The sequence below is a fragment of the Molossus molossus genome, unplaced genomic scaffold (assembly GCF_014108415.1).
Source record: "Molossus molossus isolate mMolMol1 unplaced genomic scaffold, mMolMol1.p scaffold_m16_p_10, whole genome shotgun sequence".
NCBI lineage: Eukaryota > Metazoa > Chordata > Mammalia > Chiroptera > Molossidae > Molossus > Molossus molossus.
The window spans coordinates 50,675,830-50,703,664 of record NW_023425345.1 but is presented as its reverse complement, the minus strand read 5'-3'; the positions used below and the strand labels follow the sequence as shown (position 1 = coordinate 50,703,664).

Sequence of the window (27,835 nt, the reverse complement as noted above, 5' to 3'; positions counted from 1 at the left end):
ATAACTTGAGGTAAATCTCCTAACTCCTCTGAGTTGTGGCTGCCTCACACATGTTTGTAAGGATGAATAAGTTATTTATAAACTACAACATGCTCTGAAATTGTAAGGATTAAAGAACTATCCAGTGCCAGATATATAGGCAGGTATCCATAAGCCAAGGTATGAGCACCTCTGTCACATCTCACTTTTTTCTATATTTCCAGCACCTCGCCCCATGTATGGCACATAGAATGTTACCAGTAAGTGTTTTTTGAGTGAAAGAGTCAACGAAAGAAGTAACTTTGAGTAAGTGAATGAATGATAGTATATGAAAGACAGGTGGGTGTCAGATGACAAGTTATTAAGTGGCCATGGCTCTGCTAAGAACTGAACTTACTTTGATTACTTATTTCTTAAATGGGAATACTTTTCAGTAGCATGGAAGAATAATTTGCATGTATATGTATTTGTATTTACATATTTGTTCATTCAACATGTGTTTATTAAGTGCCTACTATGTGCCAAGCACAGTTCCAGGTCCTGGGCATACAACAATGTCCGTTCTAACCATTTGTTTTTAAAAGGCCTCTTGCAATGAGGACCGTTTTCAGTATGTGAAAAGTGCTGATTAAGCCCTAATCCCTGGTGTAAATGCAAACATACTGCCATTAACTGATTGACTATAATTTTTAAAAAATTTTTATTAATTTATTTTTTTTACAGATGTTTCTCCTTTTCCCCCCATTGACACCCTCCTCCCAATCCCTCCCCCCCCCCCAAAAAAAAAACCCGGCTATAATTTTTTTAAGTTCTCTTCAGAAAAAGAACTTTTTCTAATTGCTTTTTCCTATTTTTTACCATTAACACTTAATTTGGGAGCAAAATATTTAATTTATTTTTAAGCAACAAGACAAGTTAATATATATTAGGTAACAGATAGATGACAATCATTCTTCCAATCAAACTGATGATGTCACTGGAGAAAAGAAGGTCAGTTGGAACCTGACGTCTGGCAGTTACCAGGAGCTGTGGCTAGGCATAAGTTACCCAGGAGCTGCCCCAGGGCCCTTAATTCCAAAGCAGCCAACATCACGTGTCCAGGCTTGTGTACTAGAGACACAGGACATCTTTGTGACTAACAAAGTGGTCCAAAAATGGAGAAAGACGAGCTCTCACAGTTGGTGACTCCTGCATCAGTGAAAGCCATCATCTCGAGGATTGAGGCGGCCCAGCTAACTCGGGCTCAGGAGGTAACTGGAGATGAGGGAGTAGTCCTTCTGTTGGGGTCGATGTGGCAGTTGGAGACTGATCCTAGATTTAGGCAAGATTCCAGGTCTGGGCCCTTGGGGGTCCTGGGATCCTTGGCAAGCTGGGTTTTCAGACAGATTAGTGTAAAATATTGTATTCACTTCATAGACTTGGCCTCATCACGGCAGGCCATAGTCAAATCACCCTCCCCAACCCCCCACCCCAAGGCAGGGCTGGGCCCAGGAAGGGAAGAGCCCATGGAAACCCCAGGATGGCCCTGAGACACATAGGGTGGGTCATAGCAAGGCAAAAGGAGGGGTCTGTTTTTGGTGACCTGTCAGAATCCCCCATGCTGAGCCCTAGAAGCTCACAGTGAAATGGCTAAAGGCTGGAATCAACCTGCTCTTGAGCCTCTAGTGCATTTTTTTTTTTTATCCTCACCCTAGGACATTTTTCCATTTTTTGTTCAGGCAGAGTGGGAGGGAGAGAGAGGAACAGAGAGAGAGAGAGAAACATCGATGTGAAAGGAACACATCGAGTGGCTGCCACCCACACGACTGACCAGAGCCGGGGACAAACTGCAACCGAGGTACGCGCCCTTAGCAGGAACCGAACCCGGGTCTCTCAGGACCGCAGGCCGACGCTTTAACCGCTGAGCCAAATCAGCCAGGGCTCTAGTGCATTTTTTATGGGAGCCTCTGATCCTGAGAGTTTCTTGGGGCCTAATTTTTCCAGTCTGTTGTCTCTAGATCCTTGTGAGGAGAGATATCTAGACATCCCCAGCAAATTCTGAAATTCTGAAGTGATTGTTGTGTATTTTTAGTATTCTCTCCCTGACCTGGTCTTAATAATCAAAATGACAGTAATAAGAGCTACTACTCATTTATGTGCCAGACACTGTCCTAAGTGCTTTACAAATTCATTTAATATTTACAAAAACCCTGTGACATAGGTACTATAATGATCTCCACTTTACAAATAAGAAGACAGAGGCCCCAAGAAGTTACATGACTTGGCTAAGATCACACTACTAGAACATGGCATCTGGTTGCAGAATTCATACCTCTAAGCACTGTATTCTTCCATCTTCCATATAGGATATTTCTTCCCAGCTCGCTGACATCTTGGACAATGTCAATTGTGTCATCAACCGCTTCCAGGAAGAACTGGGATACGATTTAAAGGAAACGGCAAAATCTCACCAGATGGAGCAAAAGGGCAAGAAAAGATTCATCTTGTTGGAGAAAATTGCCTCTTTCTCCAAAGATGCTAAGACTAAAGAGAAGCACTTATACGAAATTCTCCGCTGGCTGGGTGACTGGGGTGAGTTTGCGGGCTGGGCGCCTTCCAGCTTGCTCAGTCTCTTCCCTTTGCTATCCTCTGTTTGCATTCTCTGGGAGGGGAGTGCAGGGTGGTGGTGCAGAGGAAGCAAAAGACATATCGCAGTGGCTGTCCAGTGAAACATTCTCCCACTCATGCCATAACACATCACTTTCACTCCCCAGAGTGGCAAACATGCAATTGTCCAAAATGTAACATTAGCTGCCATATGTGATGAAGCCTAAGTCACAGGTCCATTATATTATCTCATTCTTTTTTTTTTTAGTAAACACCATGTGTATTTTCTTTTGTTAATGAAGACATGAAACATTCAGAAAAGTATGTATTTTTAAAAAAAAACAAAAACAATAAAATTCCTAGAAAGAGGCTTGACAAGAAAAAACAAAGCAGCCCAAGTTCTATCCCTCACAACCAGAACCGGCTCTTAGCACAAATTGGCAACACCCTCCAACCCACAAAAGCACTGCTATTTGCCTGGCAAGCAGAATATGAAATATATGCCTTAGTTACTGAACTTGAACATTAAGCAAGATCACTGTGGAGTACATCTGGATGGGCTATTTCAATATCTACCTGGTCCAGTTTGAAATATGTGTGTAGGTCCAGTTTGTACACATTTCATAGGTATACTGAACAATATAAAACATCTATTATCCCATTACTTTAAAAATGGCAGTTCTTGTAGCTCCAACAAACCAGATTATTAAAAGCTCTCTTGAAAGAAATTCTCAGATGAAAATACATTAAAGAGAAATTCTTCAAATTAAACAAACCTCGTTCTTTTTACTAAAATGGTGGGATCAAGTAGAATGCCTATTCTGAAGACAGTTTCATTTATTTCCCCATGAGAAAAGGCCAAATTTTTCTGGACTGATATAATTTAAAAACTAAGACAATAAAAAAATAAAATATACACCTTAAGATATTATAAAACTTGAGATAATGCCAGAGCTTATGGAATGGAAGATAAGAGTTCTGATTCCTCCCCCAAAGGAAACTGTAACAGGTTCTAAGGGAAAAACAAACAAAACCAACCAGAACTCTGAATATGGATAGCACTACACAGACTCTAGCACAGAATGCCACATAAGAACTAGTCACACATCAGAAATATCATGAGAGGACTGGCTGGGGACTTACACTCCCAGCAACAGAGCTCCTAGGTCAGAGCGTGTTACAAGCTTGTAATACCAACAAGGACTGCCCGCCCCCCAAGGAGCACAGGCTGCATGCATGGGCTATCACAGACATGATATTCAGCAGCATAAAAATAATAACCTCCACAGAGCCCCCCGACTGGGGCGAAACCTATTTTCACAGCTAAGCCTGGGAAAGACTGAGTGGGACAAACTCACTTGTAACTCCCGTATCTGAATGACAGGCATGTCCAATCTGATGCTATATGTTAAAACACTAAGACATATGAGTAAAGAAAAACAGAAACAAAAGGCTAAATTATGATCCTTGAAAACTGGAAAAAAACATGTTTTAAACCCAAGTAGGTGTGATTCTGATCATTATTATATATGACCTAATCCGTAGAGAGAAAGGCCAAGAAAAACATCTTCATTTTGTTCAATACTTAGGCTTGACGTCATTCTAGGTAAAGCAGTGATATTCAGTGTGTCATACATACAACTAAAAAGTCCCCTTCTGGTTTCAAATAAATTTAAGCAATCTCCTCTAATTTTTCTCCTGTGTCAAACAAACTCATGTACAGGACCGGTTTAAATCCTTCCTCCCTTCCAAACACTAGATGTGAACATCCGGGAACATTCTACAGTGTGAAGTGCCTTAAGAAAGAGAAGGGCTCTGTAGTGCCAATGACATAACTGCTCTGAGGAAGCTGGGGTGCTAGTAACACTGACGGACCAGTCAGGCAATGGTGGTTTGCTTCTCCTCAGGTGTCTCCAACAACTGCATGATCAGTTCATGGAGGGGTTTGCAGATCTTTGCCTAGCCCCCTCCTGTGAGATGCAGAAAATCAAACATGTCGTGGAAGGATATGGCACTGTCCGGGTCCACAAAGCCCCCATCTGTATCTAGGAGCTGAACGTTGGCAAGCTTTGGCAGGGAAACCTTGAGGAGCTGGTTCACCTTGGCATTTTTTTGCCTCAAAGGGTTGGGCTTCTCACCTCGAGGTAATAAATCCAATACAATGATTTTGGCCTGTGGTTGCCTTGTGTTGATAAGTTGTACGATGGCCTCAATTCCACCTGCTACTTCTTCTGCCGTATTTTTATGGTTGTTTGTTCCAACCCAGACAACAATGACCTCGTATTGCTGCATTAACTGCATCATGGAGTCCCCCACAAACAGCACATCAAGCTCTTTGTCTTTGCGGTCCAGGACAAATCTGTTGTGCTGAGACATCCATCTGTCATCTCCTTGAACATCTTCCGCCGCATGTGGAATGGCTGCTGGGTTTGAGTCTCCTTGGCTCTTTCTACACTCAGGCAAAGGGTCCGTGCAGGCCCAAGTGGCTGCGGCATCTGCGGGTGGCACATCTGTCACTTGCTCAGTCCTAGTGGCCCCACTCCGGTGCATCCCTCCTCGGGCCAGAGCTCCAGCAGCAGCATATTATCTTATTCTTTAGCGAGAAGGAAACTAACTTCAGACCCACCCTATTTTATTTTATTTATAATTTTTCTACCTTTATTGAGACTTAATTGAAAAATAACATTGTGTAAATTGAATGTGTACAATGAGCTGTATATATATGTTGTGAAATTATTATCACAAAAAAGTTATTTAACACATCCATCATCTCACATAGTTACCCTTTTTTATGTGGTGAGAACCTTTCAGATCTACTCTCTTGGCAAATTTCAAGTATACAATACATTATTGTTAACTATAGTCACCATGCTGTACATTAGATTCCCCAGAACCTATTGAACTTATAATTGAAAGTTTATACCCTTGACCAACGTCTTGCCCTTTACCCTGACTTCCAGCCCCTGGTAACCACCAATCTATTATCTGGTTCTAAAACTTTTAGATTCCACACATAAGTGAGGTCATACAGTATTATCTTTCTCTGTCTGACTTATTTCACTTAGCCAACTACCCTCAAGGTCCATTCATGTTGTTGCAAATGGCAGGATTTCCTCCTTTAAAAAAAATTTTTTTCTTTATTGGTTTTAGAGAGAGAGAAAGGGAGAGGGAGAGAGAGATGGTAACATCGACGAGAGAGGACATTGATTAGCTGCCTCTTGCATGCTCCCCACTAGGGATCAGGCCCACAACCTAGGCATGTGTTCCTGACTGGGAATCGAACCAGTGATCTCTTGGTGTATGGGTCAATGCTCAACCACTGAGCCACACTGGCTGGGCAGGATTTCCTTCCTTATGACTGAATAATATTTCACTGTATATACCACGTTAAAATTTTTATTATTTTCAATTACAGTTGACATTCAATATTATATTAGTTTCAGGTGTATAGCATAGTGGTTAGACATTTACATAGCTTTACAAAATGATTCCCTTGATAAGTCTAGTACCCACCTGACACCATACATAGTTACTACATTATTGACTATATTCTCTATGTTGTACTTTACAGCCCCATGACTATTTTGTAACTTACAATTTGTACTTCTTTTTTTTTTTTTTTTATCCTCACCTGAGGACATTTCTCCATTTTTTGTTCAGATAGAGCGGGAGGGAGAGAGAGGAAGAGAGAGAGAGAAACATCGTTGTGAAAGGGACGCATTGAGTGGCTGCCACCCGCACGACCAACCAGGGCCGGGGACAAACTGCAACCAAGGTACGTGCCCTTAGTGGGAACCGAACCCGGGTCTCTCTGTACCGCAGGCCGACGCTCCAACCGCTGAGCCAAACCGACCAGGGCACAATTTGTACTTCTTAATCCCTTCATCTTTTTCACTCAACCCTCCAACCCCCCTTGCATCTGGCAACCATCAGTTTGTACTCTGTATCTATGAATTTCTGTTTTGTTTATTTTGTTTTTTAGATTCCACATATAAACAAAGTCATATGGTATTTATCTTTGTCTGACTTATTTCACTTAGCATAACACCCTCTAGGTCCATTCATGTAGTTACAAATGGTAAGATTCATTCTTTTTATGGTTAAGTAATATTCCGTTATACCACATTTTCTTTATCCGTTCACTCATTGACTGACATTTAGGTTGTTTCCATATCTTGGCTCTTGTAAATAATGTTTTGATGGACATGGACATACAGATATCACTTGGAGATAGTTATTTTACTTTATTTTTAGATATATATATATTCAGCCCTGGGATTGCTGGATCATATAATAATTCTATTTTTAATTTTTTAAGGAAACTATACTGTTTTCCAAAATGGTTGTATCAGTTTACATTCTCATCAACAATGCACAAGGGTTCCCTTTTATTCACATCCTCACCAACACTTATCTCTTATTTTTTCATAATAACCATCCTAACAAGTATGAGGTTATATTTCTTTGTAGTTTTGATTTGTAGTTCCCTGATGACTAGTGATGAACATCTTTTCATGTACTTTTGGCCATTTGTATGTCTTCTTTAGAAAAAAACTATTCAGATTCTTTGCTCATTTTTAAATTGGATTGTATTTTTGATATTGAGTTGTAGGAGTTCTTTATATATTTGGGGTATCAATCCCTTATCAGACATATGGTTTACAGATATTTTCTCCCATTCTGTAGGATGCCGTTTCATTTTGTTGATCATTTCTTTTACTGCAGAAATTTTTTAGTTTGATGTAGTCCCACTTGTTTATTTTTGGTTTTGTTGCCTTTGATTATGGTGTCATATCTAAAATATCATTGCCAAGATCATATTGAGAAGCTTTCCCCCTATGTTTTCCTCTAGGAGTTTTATGGTTTCAGGTCTTACATTTAAATTCTTAATCCATTTCAAGTTAATTTTTTTTTTTATCCTCACTCAAGGACATTTTTGCATTTATCTTCAGACAGAGTGGGAGGGAGAGAGGCAGGAAGAGAGAGAGAGAGAGAGAGACATCGACTGGTTGCCACCCACACGACCCCAACCGGGGCCGGGGACAAACTGCAACCAAGGTACATGCCCTTAGCGGGAACTGAACCCGGGACCCTTTGATCTGCGGGCTGATGCTCGAACCACTGAGCGAAACCGGCCAGGGTTCAAGTTAATTTTTATGAGTGGTAGGATAGGGATCCAATTTCATTCTTTTGCATGTGAACATCTAGGTTTACCAATGCCATTTATTGAAAAGACTGTCCTCTACCAGTGTGTATTCTTAGCGCCCTTGTCATTATTAGTTGACTCTATATGCATGGGGTTTATTTCTGGGCTCTTGAATCTTTTTTTTTTTTTTTTTGGTTAATCCTCACCTAAGATATTTTCCTATTAATTTTTAGATAGAGTGGAAGGGAGAGAGGGAGAGAGGGAGAAACATAGATATGAGAGTGACACATCGATTGATTGCCTCCCACACAACCCCAACAGGGGCCGGGGATTGAACCTGCAACCCAGGTACAGGCCCTTCACCGGGGATCAAACCCATGACCCTTTGGTCCACAGGCCAATGCTCTAGTTGCTGAGCCAAACTGGCAAAGGCTGGACTCTTGATTCTTTTTTTTTTTTTTTTTGTGGTACGTGCCCCTAGCAGAAACCAAACCTAGGACTCTTTGGTCCACAGGCTGATGCTCAACTGCTGAGCCAGGGCTGGACTCTTCTTCTTCTTTTTTTTTTTTTATCCTCACCCAAGGACATTTTTCCATTTTTTTGCTCAGGTAGAGTGGGAGGGAGAGAGAGGAACAGAGAGAGAGAGAAACATCGATGTGAAAGGGACACATCGAGTGGCTGCCACCCGTACAACCGACCAGGGCCGGGGACAAACTGCAACCGAGGTACGTGCCCTTAGCGGGAACCGAACCCGGGTCTCTCAGGACTGCAAGCCGACGCTCTAACCGCTGAGCCAAACCGGCCAGGGCAGGGCTGGACTCTTGATTCTTATTCCATTGGTCTACATGTCTGTTTTTATGCCAGTATCATACTGTTTTCATTACTATAGCTTTGTAATATAGTTCGAAATCAGGTAGTGTGATGTTTTGTTTTTCTTTTTTTTTTTATTCTCACCTGAGGACACTTTTCCATTTTTTGTTCAGATAGAGTGGGAGGGAGGGAGAGGGAGAGGGAGAAGGAGAGAGAGAGAGAGAGAGAGAGAGAGAGAGAGAGAGAGAAACATCAACGTGAAAGGGACACATCAAGTGGCTGCCACCCACACGACCAACCAGAGCCGGGGACAAACTGCAACCAAGGTATGTGCCCTTAGCAGGAACCAAACCCGGGTCTCTCTCTGGCTAGGCTGTTTTCCTTTAAAAATATATATATTTTTTTATGCCTGGCCGGTGTGGCTCAGTGGTTGAGCGTTGACCCATGCACCAAGAGGTCAGTGGTTTGATTCCCAGTCAGGGCACATGCCCAGTTTGTGGGCCTGATCCTCAGTGGGGGGCATGCAGGAGACGGCCAATCGATGTCCTCTCTCATCGATGTTTCTCTCTCTTCCTCTCCCTTCCTCTCTCTGTAAAATCAATAAAGAAAAAAAATAAAAATATTTTTATTGCCCGGCTGGTGTGGCTCAGTGGACTGGGCATTGTGCCATGGACCGATAGGTCCCGGTTCAGTTCCTAGTCAAGGCACCTGCCCAGGTTTTGGGCTTGATCCCCAGTGGGAGGCCTGCAGGAGGCAGCCTATCTTTGTTTCTCTCTCACATCTATGTTTCTATCTCTCACTCCCTAAAAATAAAAATAAATAAATAATATTTTAATTGATTTTTTTAGAGTGAGAGCATAACATCGATCAGCTGCCTCCTGCATGCCCTCTACTAGGGACCAAGCTCACAGTCTGGGCATGTGCCTTGACTGGCAATTGAACCGGCAACCCTCTGGTACATAGGATGACGCCCACCCAACTGAGCTATATTCACCTGGGTTGATGTTTTGTTTTTCTTTCTCAGGATTGCTTTGGCTATTTGGGGGCTTTTGTGGTTCTTTATAAATTTTAGAATTGTTTTATCTATTTTTGCAAAAAAATACCATTCATATTGTATTGAATCTATAGATGGTTTGGGGTAGTATGGACATTTTAACAACATTAATTTTTCCAATTCATGAACATGGGGTATCTTTCCATTTATATGTATATTCTTCCATTTCTTTCATCAGTGTCTTATAGTTTTCAGTGTAGAGATCCTTCACCTCTCTGGTTAAATGTATTCCTAAGTATTTATTGTTTTTTCATTTATTTTTATTAATTTTTTAGAGAGGAAGAGAGAGAGAGATAGAAACATGATGTGAGAAAGATACATCCAACAGCTGCCTCCTGCATGCCCCCCGACCAGGTATCGAGCCCACAACCCAGGCATGTGCCCTGATCAGAAATTGAACCAGGACCTCTCAGTCCATGGGACAACACTCAATCCACTGAGCCACACCAGCAGGGCCTAAGTATTTATTGTTTTTTATGCTATTGTAAATGGATTTTCTTTCTTTCTTTTTCAGATAGTTCATTGTTAGTGTATAGAAATGCAATTGATCTTTGTATGTTAATTTTGTATTATGCAACTTTACTGAATTTATTTATTCTAACAGTTTTTTGGTGGTGCACACTAGCTATTTTATACAGGAACTCAAAGTTGTTATTCACAGTACTAAATGACCCTTACTGGATAAACACTGGGCCAAACAGCACTGATGCTAACTTTAAGAAACTAGTATAGCCATTTGGGTGTGGACCAGCTGCATGCAACCCTGGAGCCAGGTGCTACCCCCATTATCAGAGTTATCCCATCACAAGATCTCAGTCTGCTGTGAAGTGTGATAGATGCTGCAATGTTGGAAGAAGGTGATATAGGGATGTGCCCAACCCCCCTCACACTGTCCTGTCCCCGAGGAGCTCTCAGTTCAGTGATTCTTCAGCCACCCCCAGGAACTAAGCAGTGCTGTTGAGTCCAGTTAATCCATTTAATTGTCCAGATCCTGGAGTAGAGCAGTAACAAAGCAGACACATCACTGGCCTTATAAATACAATACTGTTTAATGTCTCTATTACATATTTTCTACCTTGCAGGCCTCACATTGATCATTTCACATGTATTATCTCATTTAATCTCCACCCAATCCTTTTATAGGCAAGGATACTGAGGCTCAGGGGCATAAACGACATGCCCAATATCACATAGCTAGTAAGAGGTGAAAGCAGTTTGATCTCAAAACCTGTTATTGTAACCCTTGTGTGATAGGGCTGCTTGGAGCTCTGTAGAAGACAGATTGTTCTCAGCCTAAACCTCCCATTTCCTCTCCAGGTGACAGTCTGACCTATGAGATCAGGAGCAGGAACAGCGAGACAGAAGAGGAAGTCATGGATGAATGGATTGAGGTGATGGAGAAGGTGTTACCTCTCTCCCTCATCACCACCAAAGGAGGCATTGAGTCTCTCATTTCCCTTTGCTCCACTCTTATTGAAGGACAAAAGAAAAGGGCACAAAGTAGGTTCCAGGTGTACCTGGGAGGGGACTGAGTGGGGTGGATGCCATCTCAGGGGAGAAGTCACATAACCAGGGTCCATGGTCGTCTTTCTGACTCAGATAAAACAAAAGCTTTATCTGAGATGGATGGGTAGTGGTGAGTGGTTGGGATATTTTTTGTTTGTTTATTAATCTTCACTCAAGGATACATTTTCCATTGATTTTTAGAGAGCATGGAAGTGGGGGGCATTGATATGAGAGAGACACATTGATTGGTTATTTCCGGCGTGTGCCCCTACCGGGGCCAGGTATTGAACCTGTAACCTAGGTGCGTGACCTTGACTGTGAATTGAACTGTGACCCTTTGGTGCACAGTCCAACACTCTAACCACTGAGGCACACCAGCCAGGGAAAGGGGTTGGGATAATAAACCCAAGCTGAACACTAAGCATTTCTGAGCTGTCCCTTGGGGCTGGAGGAAGGGGTGATGTAGAGAAATCACCTATCGGTGCTCCCTGGAGTTGTAATCTCATGTAAATTCTGGGGAACAAGGCTGGAAGGCCAGAAAAGCTGGAGTTTGTAGCTAGAGCCTGAGATACATCCTTTCCTTACTCCAAACCTAGCCACAGAGCCAAGAGTTTGGTGAGACTCTACCAAAGGTTCCAGAACCTTTTAATTGTGGCTGCTCCAGAAGTGGTCAGTCAACAACATGGTTCAACCTTGAAATTTTACTCCTATCAGCACTAGAAGAGATGTGAGATTATCTAACTCCTACATTTTTTATTTTTTTATCCTCACCCGAGGACATTTTTTCATTTTTTGTTCATATAGAGTGGGCGGGAGAGAGAGGAAGAGAGAGAGAGAGAGAAACATTGACGTGAAAGGGACACATCGAGTGGCTGCCTCCCGCACGACCCAACCAGGGCCGGGGACAAACTACAACATAAGTACATGCCCCTAGCAGGAACCGAACCCAGGTCTCTCCGGACCACAGGCTGACGCTCTAACCGCTGAGCCAAACCAGCCAGGGCTAACTCCTACATTTTGTAGATGAGAACATTAAAGCTCAAAGAAGAAAAGGGACCACAAAGAAAGCTTGTGACAAAACCAGGCCCTACACTTAGGTTTTTTGGCTTCTCCTTCTTTTCCTTCTTTTTTCCTTTATTGATTTTAGAGAGAGAGGAAGGGATAGGGAGAGAGATAGAAACATGGATGAGAGAGAACATCAATTGGCTGCCTCCTACATGCCCCCCACTTGGGATCTGGCCCACAACCTGGGTATGTGCCCTGACTGGAAATCGAACTGGCAACCTCTTGGTCGATGCTCAACCACCGAGCCACACCGGCAAGGCTCTGGCTTCTTTTTTTTTAAATCTTTATTGTTGAATGTAAAATGTATTACAGATGTTCCACATTTTTCCCCCATTGACCCCCTCCTCCCCACTCCCGCCCCCCTCCTGCCTTTTCCCACACTATTGTCTGTGTCCATTGGTTATGCGTATAAGTTCTTTGGTTTATTTCTTCCCACCCCCAACCCCTTTCCCTTTGAGGTTTGTCAGTCTAGCAATGAATTTGTGCTTCTTAATCCCTTCACCTTTTTCACCCATTCCCCCAACCCCCCTCCCAACTGGCAACCGACAAAATGTTCTCTGTATCTATGAGAATGTTTCTGTTCTGCCTGTTCATTTTGTTTGTAGATTCCATTGTCATTGCCATTTTGTTTGTTCATATATTTTATCCTTTTCTTCAAAAAGACCCTTCATCATTTCATATAATAACGGTTTGGTGGTGATGAACTCCTTTAACTTTTTCTTGTCTGGGAAAGTCTTTATATGGCCATCAATTCTAAATGACAGCTTTGCAGGATAGAGTAATCTTGGTTGTAGGTTCTTGCTTTTCATCACTCTGAATATTTCTTGCCACTCCCTTCTGGCCTGCAAAGTTGCTTTTGAGAAATCAGCTGACAGCCTTATGGGAACTCCCCTGTAGGTAACTATCTGCCTTTCTCATGCTGCTTTTAAGATTCTCTCTTTGTCTTGAACCTTTTGCATTTTGATGATGATGTCTCTTGGTGTGGGCCTCTTGGGGTTCATCTTGTTTGGGACTCTCTGTGCTTCCTGGACTTGTATGTCTGTTTCCTTCACCAAGTTAGGAAAGTTTTCTGCCATTATTGTTTCAAACAGGTTTTCGATTTCTTGTTCTCGCTCTTCTCCTTCTGGCACCCCCAAGATGCGAATGTTGGCACGCTTGAAGTTGTCCCAGAGGCTCCTTACACTATCCTCATTTTTTTGGATTCTTTTTTTTTTTTTTGCTGTTCTGATTGGGCATTTTTTGCTTCCTTATATTCCAAATCAATGGTTTGCTCCTTGGATTTACGTACTCTATTATTGAAGCTGTGTAAATTATTCTTTATTTCAGTTAATGCCTCCTTCAATTCTAACTGTGCATCCATGATTTCTGACTGATCCTTTTTTATGCTCTTGAGGCCCTCACTAAGTTCACTGAGCTTTTTACTAAGTTCATAGAGCATCCTTATAAGCAGTATTTTGAACTCAGCATCTGTTAGGTTGCTTATCTCCATTTCACTTAGTTCTTTTCTTGGGGTTTTGTTCTGTTCTTTCATTTGTGACCTGTTTCTTTGTCTCCTCATTTTGGCTGCCTCCCTGTGTTTGTTTCAGTGTATTACTTAACAAGAGGTATGGGGCTAGCTGAGACCAGATGCTGCTCGTTTGAAAGAATTTAAGAAAAACCTGAAGCAGGATCCAAGACAGGCCAATCCTATGGTTAAGCAAGTGGCAACAGCTTGGGTGGGCCTGAAAGTTGGGTGGGGCAGGGAGGGGCCTCAGGGAGTCACCAGGGCGGGGCTACCAGTGTGAGCCAGGTTGCTGGAGTCCCAGATATGGCTTCTGTCTGCTGCCCCAGGGAAGGGCTCACCAAAGGAACAAAGGTCTCTGACAGCACGTTTGTCCCGAAGAAAGCTCCCTCTCCAGCCCTTGCTTCAGTGCCAAACAGCTCAGTTCTTCCCTGTATGTCTCTGGCACCCCTGGAGCTGCCTCCCCTCCAAGCTTAGAGGGAGAAAGTCCGATAAGTTCGTGCGCGGGCCTTTTAAGGAGCTGCCTGGGGCTCCAGCCGCTTCAGCTTCCCTGAGCCTCAGTTCCCGCTGGTTTTTCCAGCCAGAAGTTATGGGGACTTCTCTTCCTGGCACTGGAACCCTGAGCGGGGCACCTGGTGTGGGACGGGGACCCCTCAGTCCTCAGGGAGGACCTTCTCTGGCTTCTTAATCTTACTTGAAAGCATGGGCTTCAGAATAAGACAGATCTGACTTTGAATCCTGTGTGCCAATTTATGGCTGTGTGACTTTGGGCAAGTTACTTCATCTTTCTGAACCTCACTTTCCTCACGTACAAAATGAAAAGGTTACTGTCCACTTGCGAAGTTCCACTTGGTATAGATATCTGGCAATAAGAATATGCTCAGGGCTTAATGAACAATAGCTAATATTAGCATTCTACCATTGACTCTCAAGGACAGGTTCCCTATCATCAAGCAAGGTCCATGGTTGAAGGAGGGAGGAAGCAGGGAAAGGTGGATGAGGAGATAATCTCTCCTACAATCCTTACCATATTATTTCTCCAAACATAGTTATTTGTATACTTGACTTATTTCCTTGCTGGAATATAAACTCCTAGAAGGCAAAGGCTTTATCTTACTTCTTTTTAGGGATTAGTTATTGAGTACTTACTAGGTACCTGGTACTACAGTTGGCTCTAACCATGCTTTAAGTTAAATACTATTAATTAGATGTTATGATTATCCCCATCTTTCAGAGACAGGGGCACTAAGAAGTTAGGAAACTTGCCTAAAGCATGTGGTAAAGATGAGATTCAAGACCAAGTTATCTGGTTCCAGAATCCAGCTCTGAACCACTAGGCAAAATGGTCTCTCTGACAGTATTAGCTGGATGCTAGCTTGACTTCACTGTCATTTAATTTCCATATTTTCTTTAGCCCTCATCCAAAGTTAGCCAATTTTTTTTGCCAGTGATGTTCGTTGAGTGGGCAAATGAATGGGTGCTCCAAGATCATCATTCTAGCAGCCCTACACATGGTAGATCCAAGGGGATACAACTGTGACCATGACCCAACCCTGAGGAGCTGACATCTATGAATGGGTTTAACCATAGAGTTCACAATCTGTGTTTATGTATGTTTTCCTGGGGAGAAGGTTTCCTGCTTTCATCAAAGTATCAAAGAAGTTTGTAACTCCCCAAAATGGAAAAAGACATTAGATGTTAAAACAAACAAACATATGAACAGTTATAGGACTGTGTGATAAATTCTCTACAAACACAGTTCAGTGAAAACAAAAAAGGGAAATAAAGTTTCCCAGGTGATCTGGAGTCTAAGTGCCAGGTAGGCTTCCAGCATTTGGATAATTGGCAAACATAGGTATTGAGGCTAGGAAGTAGCATGATTAGAAAAGTAACTTTGCTCCAGGGAAATATTTGAATTGAGTTGAACTGGATTGAATAAGACCAGGCTCCTCTGGGCTCTGCAGGTGCTATGGAGCTGGTAGGCCCTAACAGGTAAGCCCTCAGCAAGCTCTGAGCCTAGTAGAAATCTCTCCTGACATCTCCCCTAGCCTCACATATAGCCCCAGCTCCTTTCTTGCCAAAGCTCTAGGAGGACTGGATGAGAATTTGGCCAAGCAGCATTTGGAGAAGCAGTATAATCCTTGGGACCCTTGGGAGCTTATTGCTTTTGTTCTCTCTACTTCTTCTAGTGTTCAAACACAACTTCTGGCAAGGCTGGCGGGAACAAAGCCTGCAAAAATCTACATCCTACCCTCAGCCACTGAGTCCACAGCAGATGCTCCAGGACAAAAATACTACCTGCAGGAGGGTTTCTGAAGTAAGGTCCATGCTTCAGGAACTCCTGGACTCCACCATGTTCAACCAGGGGGAGGTCAGGGCCATCAGGTACATGTCTGCTGTGGTGGAGAACCTCAACAAAGCCTTGATCCTCCAGCACAATGAGAACAGGGGCTTGGAGACCAGATACAGGCAACTGAAAACTGAGATGACCAAAGAACTCAGCAGCCAGAGGCTATACTTCCAGCAGTCCCTCCAAGTTCTGGAGAGTAAGAGGGATGCCTTATTAAGGCAGGTAGAAACTCTAGGGGGAAAGTACCATGACCTTCTCCTGATAAAGCACGCCTTAGAATTTCAACTAAATATGGCTCAGTCTGCTAGAAGTCAAGCAGAAGACCTGATCAAGATCTCTGTTGACTCCCCAGGCCCTCCTGAGAAAGAGATTCTCCCAAAGAAAGAATCAGTCATGGAGGAAACCCAACAGGAACCCGAGAAGGAAGAGAAGTTGTTTTCACCACTTTCCCCAAGTCCCGTGGCCACAGCTTGGGACAGTGGTGTTAGGTCTTTAAAATGTCAGCCACTTTCCATCATGTCTATGCATTCAAGGATTACAGATGCATACAGCAGCAGGGACAGTGAAAGTCTTCAGCTTATGTTGCCATCCTCGGTGGATCACAAGTTTCCCAAGGAATGGGAAATACCAGTGACAGAGAGCCCAGGCCACAAAGTCAAAGAGCAGAAGGACTTCTTCCAGAAAGCAGCCCAGGAGAAAGAAGGACTCCAAATTAAGTCCCATGTTAGAGAACAGCTGTCTCCAGAGAGATCCAGGACGGTGGAGCACTGGGAAGAGGAATTCAGCTGGCAGAGGTGGAGGCAGCAGTGGCAGGAGGAGGAAGAGCTGTGGCTGCAGCGGCAGAAGAAGTGGGCTCTGCTAGAGCAGGAGCACCAGGAGAAGCTGCGACAGTGGGAAATGGAGGAAGTGGCAAAGGAGCAGCAGCAGAAATTGGTCCAGATGGAAAAGGAGGAAGGGGGCCCACAGAAGGAGCTGGAGCGGCCAAGTGAGGACAAGGAGAGGACAATCTTCGTGACTACCCATCGATGGAGGGACTTGGAGAAGACATCACTGGCACCTCCCCCAATTCGAGCCCAATCTGCTCGCCAAAGCCGGAGGCCACACTTACCCAGGTCCACTAATACCCAGAAGCCCACCCCAGGAAATCAGAGGTCCATGAGTTCAACCAAGTTAACTCAGAAACCATGGACCCACCAGGTTCCCACAAAGCCCAAGAAATCAGCCTCCTTTCCTGTCACAACAGGGGCATCTCTCCGAAAAGTGACCCAGCCCCCTTTGCATATATCCTCTATAACTCTGAAGGGGAAGGTATACCACATGGACGTGGAAGCCCAGAGGAAGAACCTGCAGCTCCTGAGTGAGGATGCTGAGCAGAGGCTGCCCAACTTCCTGCGCAGCAAGGCCCTGGAGCTCACCACCACCACCATGGAGCTGACCATGCTCAGGCTGCAAAACCTGTGCCATAAGTATATTCTATACAGATGCTTCCAGAGCCTCCGGTAGGTCCTCCCTGGCACCTACCCACACCCACTGTGGTGTGTGGGCATAGTCAAAACCTAAGGGGAAAGGAGGAGCATGGGTTAAGAGGGGACAGGGAAAATCACCCTAGGCCTGAAAAAGGTCCTCCTGAGGCCTTGGGCAACCCTGAAGGAGTGGAGGTAGGGTACTTACACACTGTTCTCCCTATAATAGGCTTTTTCTCTAAGCCCACTTCCTTATTTCTTCCTCTCTTCCTACCTGCCCCATCCATAACCCACTTAATATGTTCCCCTACTTGCCTTACTTTCTTCCTATTTCTGGCCCAGCCCCAAGGCTCCTCACCTGACACTGACCCCACTTCTCCGCTCCATGTCTTCCCTACCTCTCACCAACTTCGCTTTTCTTCCTTCTCCCAGAAATTACAAATATGGAGTCATCTCTGGTTAGCAGACTTAGGGGGAAAAGGAGGCTCTTCACCCACTAAATGACTTCCTTTTCTCTCCAGACAAGAAGTGATCAACCACATACAAGCTATGAGAGAAACTGGGGCTACCTACAAGGCCCAGAGTCTCTACATCTTCCTGGAAAAAATCGATCACCTGCAGGGCCTCCGCCTGAAGGCCTGGACGGACAAGCAGAAGGGCCTGGAGGAGAAGCGCCGAGAGTGCCTGAGCAGCATGGTGACCATGTTCCCCAAGGTGGGTCTCCTGCCTGGTGACCTTCTCCGGGGTCAGCACAGACAGTAGGGATGGGGCCAGGAAATGAACTAATAGGAATGTGGAGTGTGACTGGAGGCAAGAGGGGCAGATGGTAAACAAGAGAACAGGTTAAAGCCTCTGAACCAGGAAGAGGTTAAGGCTGGAGGAGGCCTGGGTGTAAAGAAGGGCAGCTTTCCAATCTCCATATAGGGGAGAGCAATAGAGAGGGACTTTCAAACAGAGCTACAGAGGAAAGACTCTTCTGAGGCGGTGGGTAGCTGGATTCTACAGTCCTAGATTTGCACCGAGGTTCTCCCTCCCCTGTAGGTCTCTCTGCCCTGCTCCTGTGAGTTCTCCAGGCCTGGTCACAGCTGTCTTCACCCTTGCGCTGGGCACTTGCTTTGCTTCTCTCTGGGGACAGCTCCGCTGCTTCCTAGATGTCAGGTCTCCCTTCCGTGGAGCACTTCCTCTAGTCACTTCCTGACAAAGGGTTCCTGGCAGGTGAAATCACTGAGACCCTGGTTGTCTGAAAACATCTTTACTTAGTATCTACCTTTAGTCTTAGTTAACAGTTTGCCTGGATATGGAAGTTTAGGTTAAAATTCATTTTCCCTCACAATTTTGAAGACTGCCCGTTGCCTTCTAAGTTTTGGTGTTATTAAGAGTTTAAAGTAATTCTGAGTCCAGTCTGTTGGGTTTGGCCTATTTTTACTCTCTGAGGGCTGGCTTCAGTTTCTTTTACTCCTTCCCTTGTTACTGGGGCAGAGAAGTAGTGAGTGCTGACACAGTCTCCAAGGGGCTAGCCCATGGCTTGGAGGGATTGGAGAATCCTACAGCAGTGACTCAAAACCTAGGGCTGGGCCAGCAGGTAAGCCCCTGAGTCCTGAACAGCAGTGGCCTAGCTCTGGGGGAGGCAGTGTGCTGAGGGACTCTGTAAGTGCAGCCACAGGCAGTTGGAGAGCTTTGGCCATAGAGATTATCTCCCAACTCAGTTTCCTATCATTTTATACCAGTCCTGATCATCTCCTGTAAGTGTCCTAACTTGCTAAAGTGTCTTTGAGGTTGAGAAGAAAAGGGACCATATGACTTCTTTTGGTGATTGTGATGGTTTCCCCAGCTCCTTGCCCAGTGCCTGAGTGGGGTCTAGATGAAAGAGACCCTAAGCATTCCAGGCATAGCCTGGCCCCATGTCATTAACCCTGCTGCTCTGACTGCCTTTGTTTTTTTCCTTGCTGTTTTACCCATTGTTCAGATTCTCCATAGCAAAGGAGATATCAGGAACTAATCCATCAAATAAGAACTCAAGGAATTTCTAGGAAATTTGATACGTTGGGGCCCCAAAGGTTTCTAATTGGAGGAATTTCCTGGGTCTCACCCTCTCTGCTCAGCTCTGAGTTAGGCAATGCCTCCTGCCCTAGAGAGGGGATGACTTCCTGTCTCCCTAATGCCTCTCTGCTTCCTCTAGCTCCAGCTGAAGTGGAACATTCACCTGCACACCCCTGTGGTCACCTCCCCAAAGTCAAGGAAAAACAAGCCGCCCCCATCCTTACGCCGGCATGTCCACCCCAGCAGCCGCTTCTGCAAGCAGCCCCCAGAGCATCTTCCATCTAAGCACCAGGAATGTGTGCCCTTGTGGGTGGCCGGGTAGGTGCAGGAAAGCCAAGGGCACAGCCAGCTGGATGGGTGGGGAAGCAGGGAGCAGAGTGACCAGATTGGGGAGGCTGGCAGCTCTTCTAGGGCACAGACAGGCAAGACTCACCCCATGAGTTGCAAGGCAACTTTCTTCTCAGCCGCCCTGCTCAGCTTTGGCCATTGGCTCAGACGGGGGTGTGCGTATACACAGTGCTGTATAGGCTTCAGGGGCCAGCCTAACCAAATCTGTTTCAAACTATGCAATGGAAAGATTCTGAGCACCCACAGCTGAGAACTTAAAACCAGTTCTACCCTGAGCATTGATCTAGCACTTGCCATTGGTTTGTCCGTATAAACAAACCTGATCATTCCCACCATGTGACCCCGGGCTCAAAAAGACACACTGTGAGCCTCTGGGTAGCAGAAAAGACCCACCTGAGTGTGGCCCAGTTAAGGACTTTAGCTCCAGGACATGTGTCTGGGGGAGCCTCTTCCAGCTGCTCCTCAGCCAAAGGAGCCCCAGGAGAGTGAGACTTCGAGTTAAGGGGAAGAGAGGTGACAAGAAGGGCAGTAACAACTATTTGAAAAGGGAAGAAAACAGTGTCTTGAGCCTTGTGGCCCTGGAGAGCTTGTTAATTCTTAGTCTTTCTCTCTGTATGTCTAACTCTTTGTCTCTTTTTTATACTTTCCACCCCACCCCCTGCACCACCAGCCAAAGGGGTAACCAGATGGAGGCTGTTTGGAAGACTGACGTGGCCTCCTCTAGTCACCCAGTAGAAAAGAAGACCCCTGCCAGCCTGTCCTGGGACCAGCTAGGGGGGTGCCCAGACATTCCCCAGCTGGTGGCATTGGATGTGCATTCCTCCTACCATAAAAGCTTGATGTCCCTTAAGGCCCGGTAAGATGCAAGGCTGGGTGGTTAATCTGGATTCAGGAAGATCTGCCCACCAAGGGCGGGGGCCAGAGTATACACACTGTCTCTGTCCAGCGCCTCAAGACATCTCTTTCCAAACATGACCTCATTTATTATGCCACATCAGACAGAGTGAAGCTTTCCTGTCTCATCAGCTATCACTTTGGGTCTCCACGCCAATACCAATCTAGTTTTCTCAAAGACCTTTCCATGGTGTCTCAGAAGATCACTACAGAAGTCTTTCCTTCTGCTTGTTTCCTGGGCTGCCCATGAATTACTCAAGAGGGGTATCTCACCCCAGGTCTGGGGGTTGTTTTCAAAGGGAGCCAGGTACAGAATGGATAGATGAGGAAGACCAAGAACCACATGGTAAACCTGAGACTTGGGCCTGGGTCTGTCTTTGGCATTGTCATTTCCTTAAGGCCTTCAAGAACTGTTCCTGGGACCCTGGCTGGTTTGGCTCAGCGGTTAGAGCGTCGGCCTGCGGTCCAGAGAGACCCGGGTTCGGTTCCCGCTAAGGGCACGTACCTCGGTTGCAGTTTGTCCCCGGCCCTGGTTGGTCGTGAGGGTGGCAGCCACTCGATGTGTCCCTTTCGCATGGATGTTTCTCTCTCTCTCTGTTCCTCTCTCTCCCTCCCACTCTACCTGAACAAAAATTGGTAAAATGTCCTCGGATGAGGATTAAAAACAAAACAAAACCAAAGAACTGTTCCTGGTACGATAAGCTGAGTGGAAAGAGGCAGGAGTCAGTGGGCCAACAATCAGCCTTTCTGGTGAGGAATGTTCAACTCTTCTTTGCCTCTCTTGGCTTGAAAATGTCACTATTGAAGACTCAAGGCTCTTTCAAGCAGCCTCTCTAAATTTTTTCTATTTATTGGTTGATTTTAGAGAGAAGGGAGAGAGAGAAACATTAATTTATGCATTCATTGGTTGAATTTTGTATGTGCCCTGATGGGGATTGAATCTGCAACCTCAGTGTATCAGGACAACACTCTAATCAACTGAGCTATCTGGCCAGGGCTCAAGCAGCCTTTCTAGATGACCAATCCCAGCTGCCTCCTGTGGCCCTGGCCCTGTCCCAGTTAAAGATCTCTGACGGGGCCCCGGCCAGGTGTCTCAGTTGGTTGGAGCATCGTCCCATACACCAAAAAAGATGTGGGTTTGATTCCTGGTGTACAGGAGGCAACTAATCTCTCTAAAAACCAATAAGCATATAATCGGTTGAGGCTCAAAAAAACAAACAAAAAACAAAACTCTTAAGCCTGAAGCTGAAGAGCTCTTTGACAGGGAGAGGGCATTGATGCCTGCCAATCTAGACCTATCCAGAACCAAGAGCTATAAGATGCTGGTGCTGCCGCCATCCTCCAGACAGGGACTTAGGGAAGACAGGGTAGCTGGGCAGCATCAAAGAAGGCTGGTCCTTGGCTAGGCTTCCACTCTGAAGTGGGCCTGAGAGTCCCAGCTAGACATTAGCATTATAGCCCACCTAGTACATAGATAAAGTTTCTGGAGAGTTTCCAAGGTATATGTGTATGTATGTGTGTGTGTTATTGTGAGTTGATTTAGCACACAATTGAGAACAACCAAAACAACACTGTGGCAGACTGAAGTAACACAGAAGTCAAATGCCCCCTCCCCTCCGCCCTGAGATTTGGCTAAATTCGCCTAAGGTGCCCCCATGGTGTTATCTTTCCTGTCTCATGCAGCATTACTCCACCTATACCCAAGCCTCCCCTGGGATCTCAGCTTCAGGCTTAAGCTCTTATCAAAACATTGTTCCCAGCAAAGACAGCTTCCCCTTTCTAGGAGAATTTAGGCGAATACAAGTTTCTCCCCCCTTTTCCAACTCTATACAAGTTTATTCACTTTTTCTCACTACCAGGTATAGAGGCAAAGCCCTGATTCTTCTTTCTTCTTTATCCTTATCCCAGGTTGGCACCACCTACTTGCATGTCAGGCTGGTCCTCAACATTTCAGTGTTGGGGCTCCCTGAGTTGCTTTGGGATCCTGTTACTGTGTTATGAGGATCTGCCACTCTTGAATCGAAGTTCTGTGCTACTGCCCAGGCTACTGCTGCCTCGGGAGGTGGGGGGTGGCCATGCCACTTTCTTTGTGAGTACTCTGTGTGTACTCTGGAGACATACTGCTTCCACTTCCAAAAGTGCACCTTCTCTTTGGCCACATGCCCCTGGCCTACCACGAACCCTCAAGTCTTCCTGCTGTGTGGTTCCAGGTCATTCACTCTTGGTGATCCTGCTGACCTCACCAGATCCCTTGGCCATGCTGTCCAGTTTACAGCACCATCTAGTTTCATAACTAGGACCACTGACCTCACACTGACTGCCCCATTTTCCTCATTTGCCTGGCATTGACAGTCTGTCTCATCTCAGGCCTGCAGACATGTCCTCTCAGCCTGTGGGGAAGGGCTATTCACCTTCCCTCTGTGGTTTGGGACACTAAGAAGGCCATGTCCCTCAAAAACCAGCAGACCCCATTCTTTCAAAATCTTTTCCTGCTTTGCCTCACAATTGTCTCCCCTGGGCTCTTTATCTGACAGATAATATAGCCATCTGTCCGTACACATCAAATGTCTGCAGTTGGAGAAGAATCTTAACCTTCATTCTAACTGCCCTTCCTTGCTCAGGGTCTATTCCTGCGCAGCTGAAGTTCAGTGGATCACATGTGTGCACCGAGATGCAGTGAGTGCAAACTCACACAGGTGTCCAACATGCTGCAGACAGAGGAGAGGGCCCATAATTTGGTTTCTGGGAAGGAGATTAGATGACATAGGAGATGGGTAGGAAGAAGCAGGGACGCATGAGGGGAGGGAAGAGGTGAGTATTCTGTGATGTGAGACAAGAGAGAGACTCACAGGATGAGAAGCAGAGCCCCTGGGATGTGGCAGAAATGTGTTAAGCAGTTCCATGTGCAGGCCCAGTCTGGGCCCAGCCCTGGACTGGTTTCCCAAAGAAGACCTGGGAGGTTCTTGGGGCACTCATATCCTGGGGCCTTGTCTCTGCTCCTTCCCACCTGTAACTGTATTAACTCTTTCAGTGTTTCAGCGACCCAAAGAAAGGAACACCAGGAGCCCTCAGATGAGTCAGCTGAACTTGTTTGTAAAAAGTCAAGCGAATCCCTCCCTGGGACCCTAAAAAGCCAGAAGGATCGAGACAATCACAGTCCCCACTCCATCCCTTAGCCAGTGATTCTCCAACTTTAGGGCAACTAAAATCACATGGCAACTTATTCCAAATTCAGATTCCCAGCTGGTGTTTTTCAACAAACACCAGCGATGTTGCTAAGTAGTCCTAGAACTTTGAGAAATTCTACTTTCCTCCCTCACTCCCCAAACTGTATATTTTAATAAAATAGAGGTATGTTTATTTTTAAATTTTTCTGTCTCATTGCTGAAACCCACACCTTCCCAACTGATTTCTGGAACCAGGTCCATGACCACATGGCCACTGACCTGGACACCAATCAGAAAAGATTCCCCAAGTGTTGTCTCTGTCCTTTGGGAGCCAAAAGACTACGAAGGCCATCGTTAGTGCCTGCCACACAGTAGGGGTCAGGAACTCTTGAATTAATCAAAGACATGGGCAAATAAATAAGTGAAATACTGATGAGCAGCATGAAAGCACAGGATAAAAAGGAAATATCATGTACAAGTCAGAGTCAGGTGCCACTGTGGGAGGCAAAAGCAAGTAAGTCTCAGGGGTGATAGCAAAAGTGGCAGAAATGGAGAAATGGTTCCATGTCCAGGTGATGTGGGCTAAGGAGGCCATCTCTGGCAATCGCCTGTCAGTTCAGTTAATTCACTACTTTCCTTAGTTCATTCAGCTAAAGGGCACTGTCCCACCCTCCCTGTTCCCAGTACACAGCCATCTGTCTCATCTCTCAATGGGCCTCTGCCCTGCCCTCCTTCTCCACTCACCCATCCAGACCCTGCATGATAAAATGTTAACCCTGTCCGCAGAGAACCTGCAATCCAGTGATCGTTCCTCAGGAATGGTGCCCATCTTTGCTTCTAGCTTAAGGTTGAGAGTCTGGAAGGAAGAAAAGGATATGGGGTATGAACAACTGGCTATTGCATGATGTTGAAGTGGGATCTGATTTCTGAGCGACAGCTTAACACATTGCAAGGAACGTCTGGTGGGGGGAGGAAGGAGAGGGGCATTCCTGATGCAGGTCCCACAGGGCAGCTGTGGCAACAAAGGGTCCTTTCTGGCCTTTCAGGTCCTAGGGCTTATTCTTTTTTGGAGGCCTCACATCAATGGTATCCAACATTTAAATGCACTCATACTCAAAATGTATTGCTTTAAATAATTTGAAAGGATTTTCATAACTTTGTTTTGGACATGAACTGGGTATGAGTAAGTGTTTTTAATGTGTAGTTGGCTGTGACTTTTCAACAATCATCATGCACAGAGATGAAATCTAACAAGTTTTAGAAATGTAATAAGAATTTTTGAATGTTAAATTTGACATTGTAATGAAACTGGCAATATTATGTTTTATAAACATTTAATTATATATACTTTTTTTTGGTACTTTGAAACCAATAACATTTTTAAATGTTTCATATGCTCTTGGAACTGTGCTTGAGGAGCCTAGTGGCTAACTTGCTCTGGTGATGGAGGACCTTGACTTTCTGCATGTCCTCTAGCAAGCTGTCTGTCAAGCAAGCAGAGTATCTGATAGATTTTTCTCCTGCTTTGCCAACAGTTCATTTCCTTAAAGGTAAAGAAGGCCTAGATGGGCCAAGATATGAAGCCAAGAGGGTTGATAACTTAGGAGATACATAAATATATATGGTACTTTTCTAGCAATGAGGTTCTTTGATTCTATATATGTGCCTCTTTTTTTTTTTTTTCAGAGCAAAGTTAATGTATTTGGTCAAATAAGATATTGCCTCCACCCTCAGAAAAGCTCAGGAAAGCTAAGGCATGGAAAGGAATATTTCTTGGCATAGTTTTTCAAGGCAGATTTGGGGGGTTGGCCATAGCTCTGCTTGTCTGGGAGCTTCCAAAGTGAGGAACCAACATTGATGTGTATGGGGTCATGAGGGAAGGGTCTACTTTAGCCCTCACTGTGATCTTCAAGGAGGCATGGGTGAAGTGGAAGGAACCAAAACTTTTTGTAAATCTAGCCAAAGAGGCAGGGGGAGGAAAGCCATATGAAGTGTGGTGTGTCCTATGTACTGGGGAGGCCAACTTGGAAAAAATCAGAATAAGGATAAGCCTGACTCCACGAATGGAGGAGTCATCTCAAAAAGAGAATATGTGCATGACTAAGATGTAACTGTCAATTGGGGACTTTGAAATGGCTACATTTAATATGTTAAAGGTTCTAGTCTAGTGGGAAAAGTGGACAATGTGTGTGAACTAATGGGGAAATTTGAGCAGAGAGTAGGAAATTGTAAAAAAGAAATGCTAGAAGTGAAAACCTTAATGTCGGAGATGGATTCCTTGAACGGTTTTGCCAGCAGATTAGACAACAGCAGAGGAAAAAAATCCATGACTTTAAGCTAGGTCAATAGAAATTAATCAAATTATAACACAAAGAATAAAAGCAAATAAATAATCAGGCAAACCCAAAACTAAGCTAAATGTGTGGGACAGTGACAAATGGTCTAAACACGTGTAACTGAAGTCCCAGAAGGAAAAGGGAGAAAGAACGGGGCAGAAGAAATATCTAGAGATACTGAGAATTTCCCAAATTAATGGAAGACAATAAACCACTGATCCAAGAAACTCACAGAATCCCAAACAGGAGAAACACAAAGAAAAACACACCTAAGCATCTTATAGTCAAAGTGCTGAAACCAAAAATAAGAGAATATTTTGAAAGTAGCCAGAAAGAAAAAAAGTGCATAGAAATAAGTAACAAAGCAGTCTCCTCATTGGAAACTGTGCCAGCCAGATGGTTACTGAGGCCCAGCTGTATCCCTGCCTTATAAGTCCGCAATATAACCCAGGAGCATTCCAGGACATTCCACTGGTTGGGGCTAATATTAGCTTAGACAGGTTTCTGTTACCTGCAGAAACAATTGGCTAGAACTGAGCAGTGGCTCAGCTAAGCAGAGTCCTACAGGGCATGAGCTCTCCAGTTTTCCACAGTACCCAGCCCCTCCTCTCTTTTTTTTATTTTTTATTTTTATCCTCACCCGAGGACATTTTTTGATATTTTGTTCAGATAGAGTGGGAGGGAGAGAGAGAGAGAGAAACATCAACGTGAAAGGTACACATGGAGTGGTTACCAACCAGGGCCGGGGACAAACTGCTACCACCCACACAACCCAACCAGGGCCGGGGACAAACTGCAACCGAGGTACATGCCCTTAGCGGGAACCGAACCCAGGTCTCTCTGGACCACAGGCCGATGCTCTAACCGCTGAGCCAAACCGGCCAGGGCCCAGCCCCTCCTCTCTTTACACGTAGTTCTGAGCTGGTTGGTGACTGCATCACCCTCAAAGACTATTTATTGGCTGTGAGTTGGGAGGAAACAGAGTAGGTGGAGGCTAGATATACTAGTCAACTGGCCTAAATGCTCCTCAAGTTAGGCCCTGTGATCTGACTGTTGCCTCAAATTCTTTCCCCAAAGATGACCAGCCCAGAACAACCAAAGCCCCAGTCCAGCTGGCACACCTATCAGGGTTCTGAGAGATGGTAATTACCACTGGTGGCAATGTCTGTGAGGGAAGGCAGTTTTCAATAATTCAGAGTCACCCTGGGGTCAAGAAGATTCAGATTTCCTCTCCCACAATCCCTGTTCTAAGAGTCCCTATGTAGGTCTCTGTCACCTCACTTTCTGGAAGGGTTGCCTTACTGCAAGAGCCACAAGGGGGCAGCAACGTGTTTGTTTAAGAGACTGTATGGGTCTGGGTTGAAAAATGGGCTGAATTAAAAGTGTAGGAATTGCTGAAAGATAGACACAACTGAAGCTGGGTGAGGTGCATCTGAGAAAGTGCTTGGCTGAGCATGGAGAACAAGTATGACAATGGTAGGAGAAAGAGACAATGGATTCCTGGCTTATCCTTTGGATATCTGGATCCTGCAGACAATTCCTGGAGATAGGAAGCACAAGTGGAGAAGCTGGTTTGAGTGAGAAGGAAAG

The 27,835-nt window shown here is 44.9% G+C and overlaps 2 protein-coding genes across 2 annotated transcripts; one reads left to right on the top strand and one right to left on the bottom strand.

Annotated features, from left to right (window-relative positions):
• Positions 1-1,133: 1,133 nt before the first annotated feature.
• Positions 1,134-23,918, top strand: FAM186B (family with sequence similarity 186 member B). Its single transcript, XM_036252768.1, has 8 exons — positions 1,134-1,229; positions 2,325-2,550; positions 10,893-11,075; positions 15,837-17,496; positions 17,982-18,174; positions 19,640-19,818; positions 20,519-20,704; positions 23,774-23,918. The coding sequence occupies exons 1-8, from the start codon at positions 1,134-1,136 to the stop codon at positions 23,916-23,918; spliced, it is 2,868 nt and encodes a 955-aa protein (XP_036108661.1).
• Positions 4,525-5,115, bottom strand: LOC118623223 (platelet-activating factor acetylhydrolase IB subunit beta-like). The gene has a single exon (XM_036250740.1). It carries the CDS (start codon positions 5,113-5,115, stop codon positions 4,525-4,527), a length of 591 nt encoding a protein of 196 aa, XP_036106633.1.
• Positions 23,919-27,835: the final 3,917 nt, after the last annotated feature.

Coding starts and splice junctions, on each gene's coding strand:
- LOC118623223 (XM_036250740.1), bottom strand. CDS start 5,115: ATGCACCGGAGTGGGGCCACTAGGACTGAGCAAGTGACAGATGTGCCA.
- FAM186B (XM_036252768.1), top strand. CDS start 1,134: ATGGAGAAAGACGAGCTCTCACAGTTGGTGACTCCTGCATCAGTGAAA. Junction 1,230..2,324: donor AGCTAACTCGGGCTCAGGAG/GTAACTGGAGAT, acceptor TCTTCCATATAG/GATATTTCTTCCCAGCTCGC. Junction 19,819..20,518: donor GTGCCCTTGTGGGTGGCCGG/GTAGGTGCAGGA, acceptor CTGCACCACCAG/CCAAAGGGGTAACCAGATGG.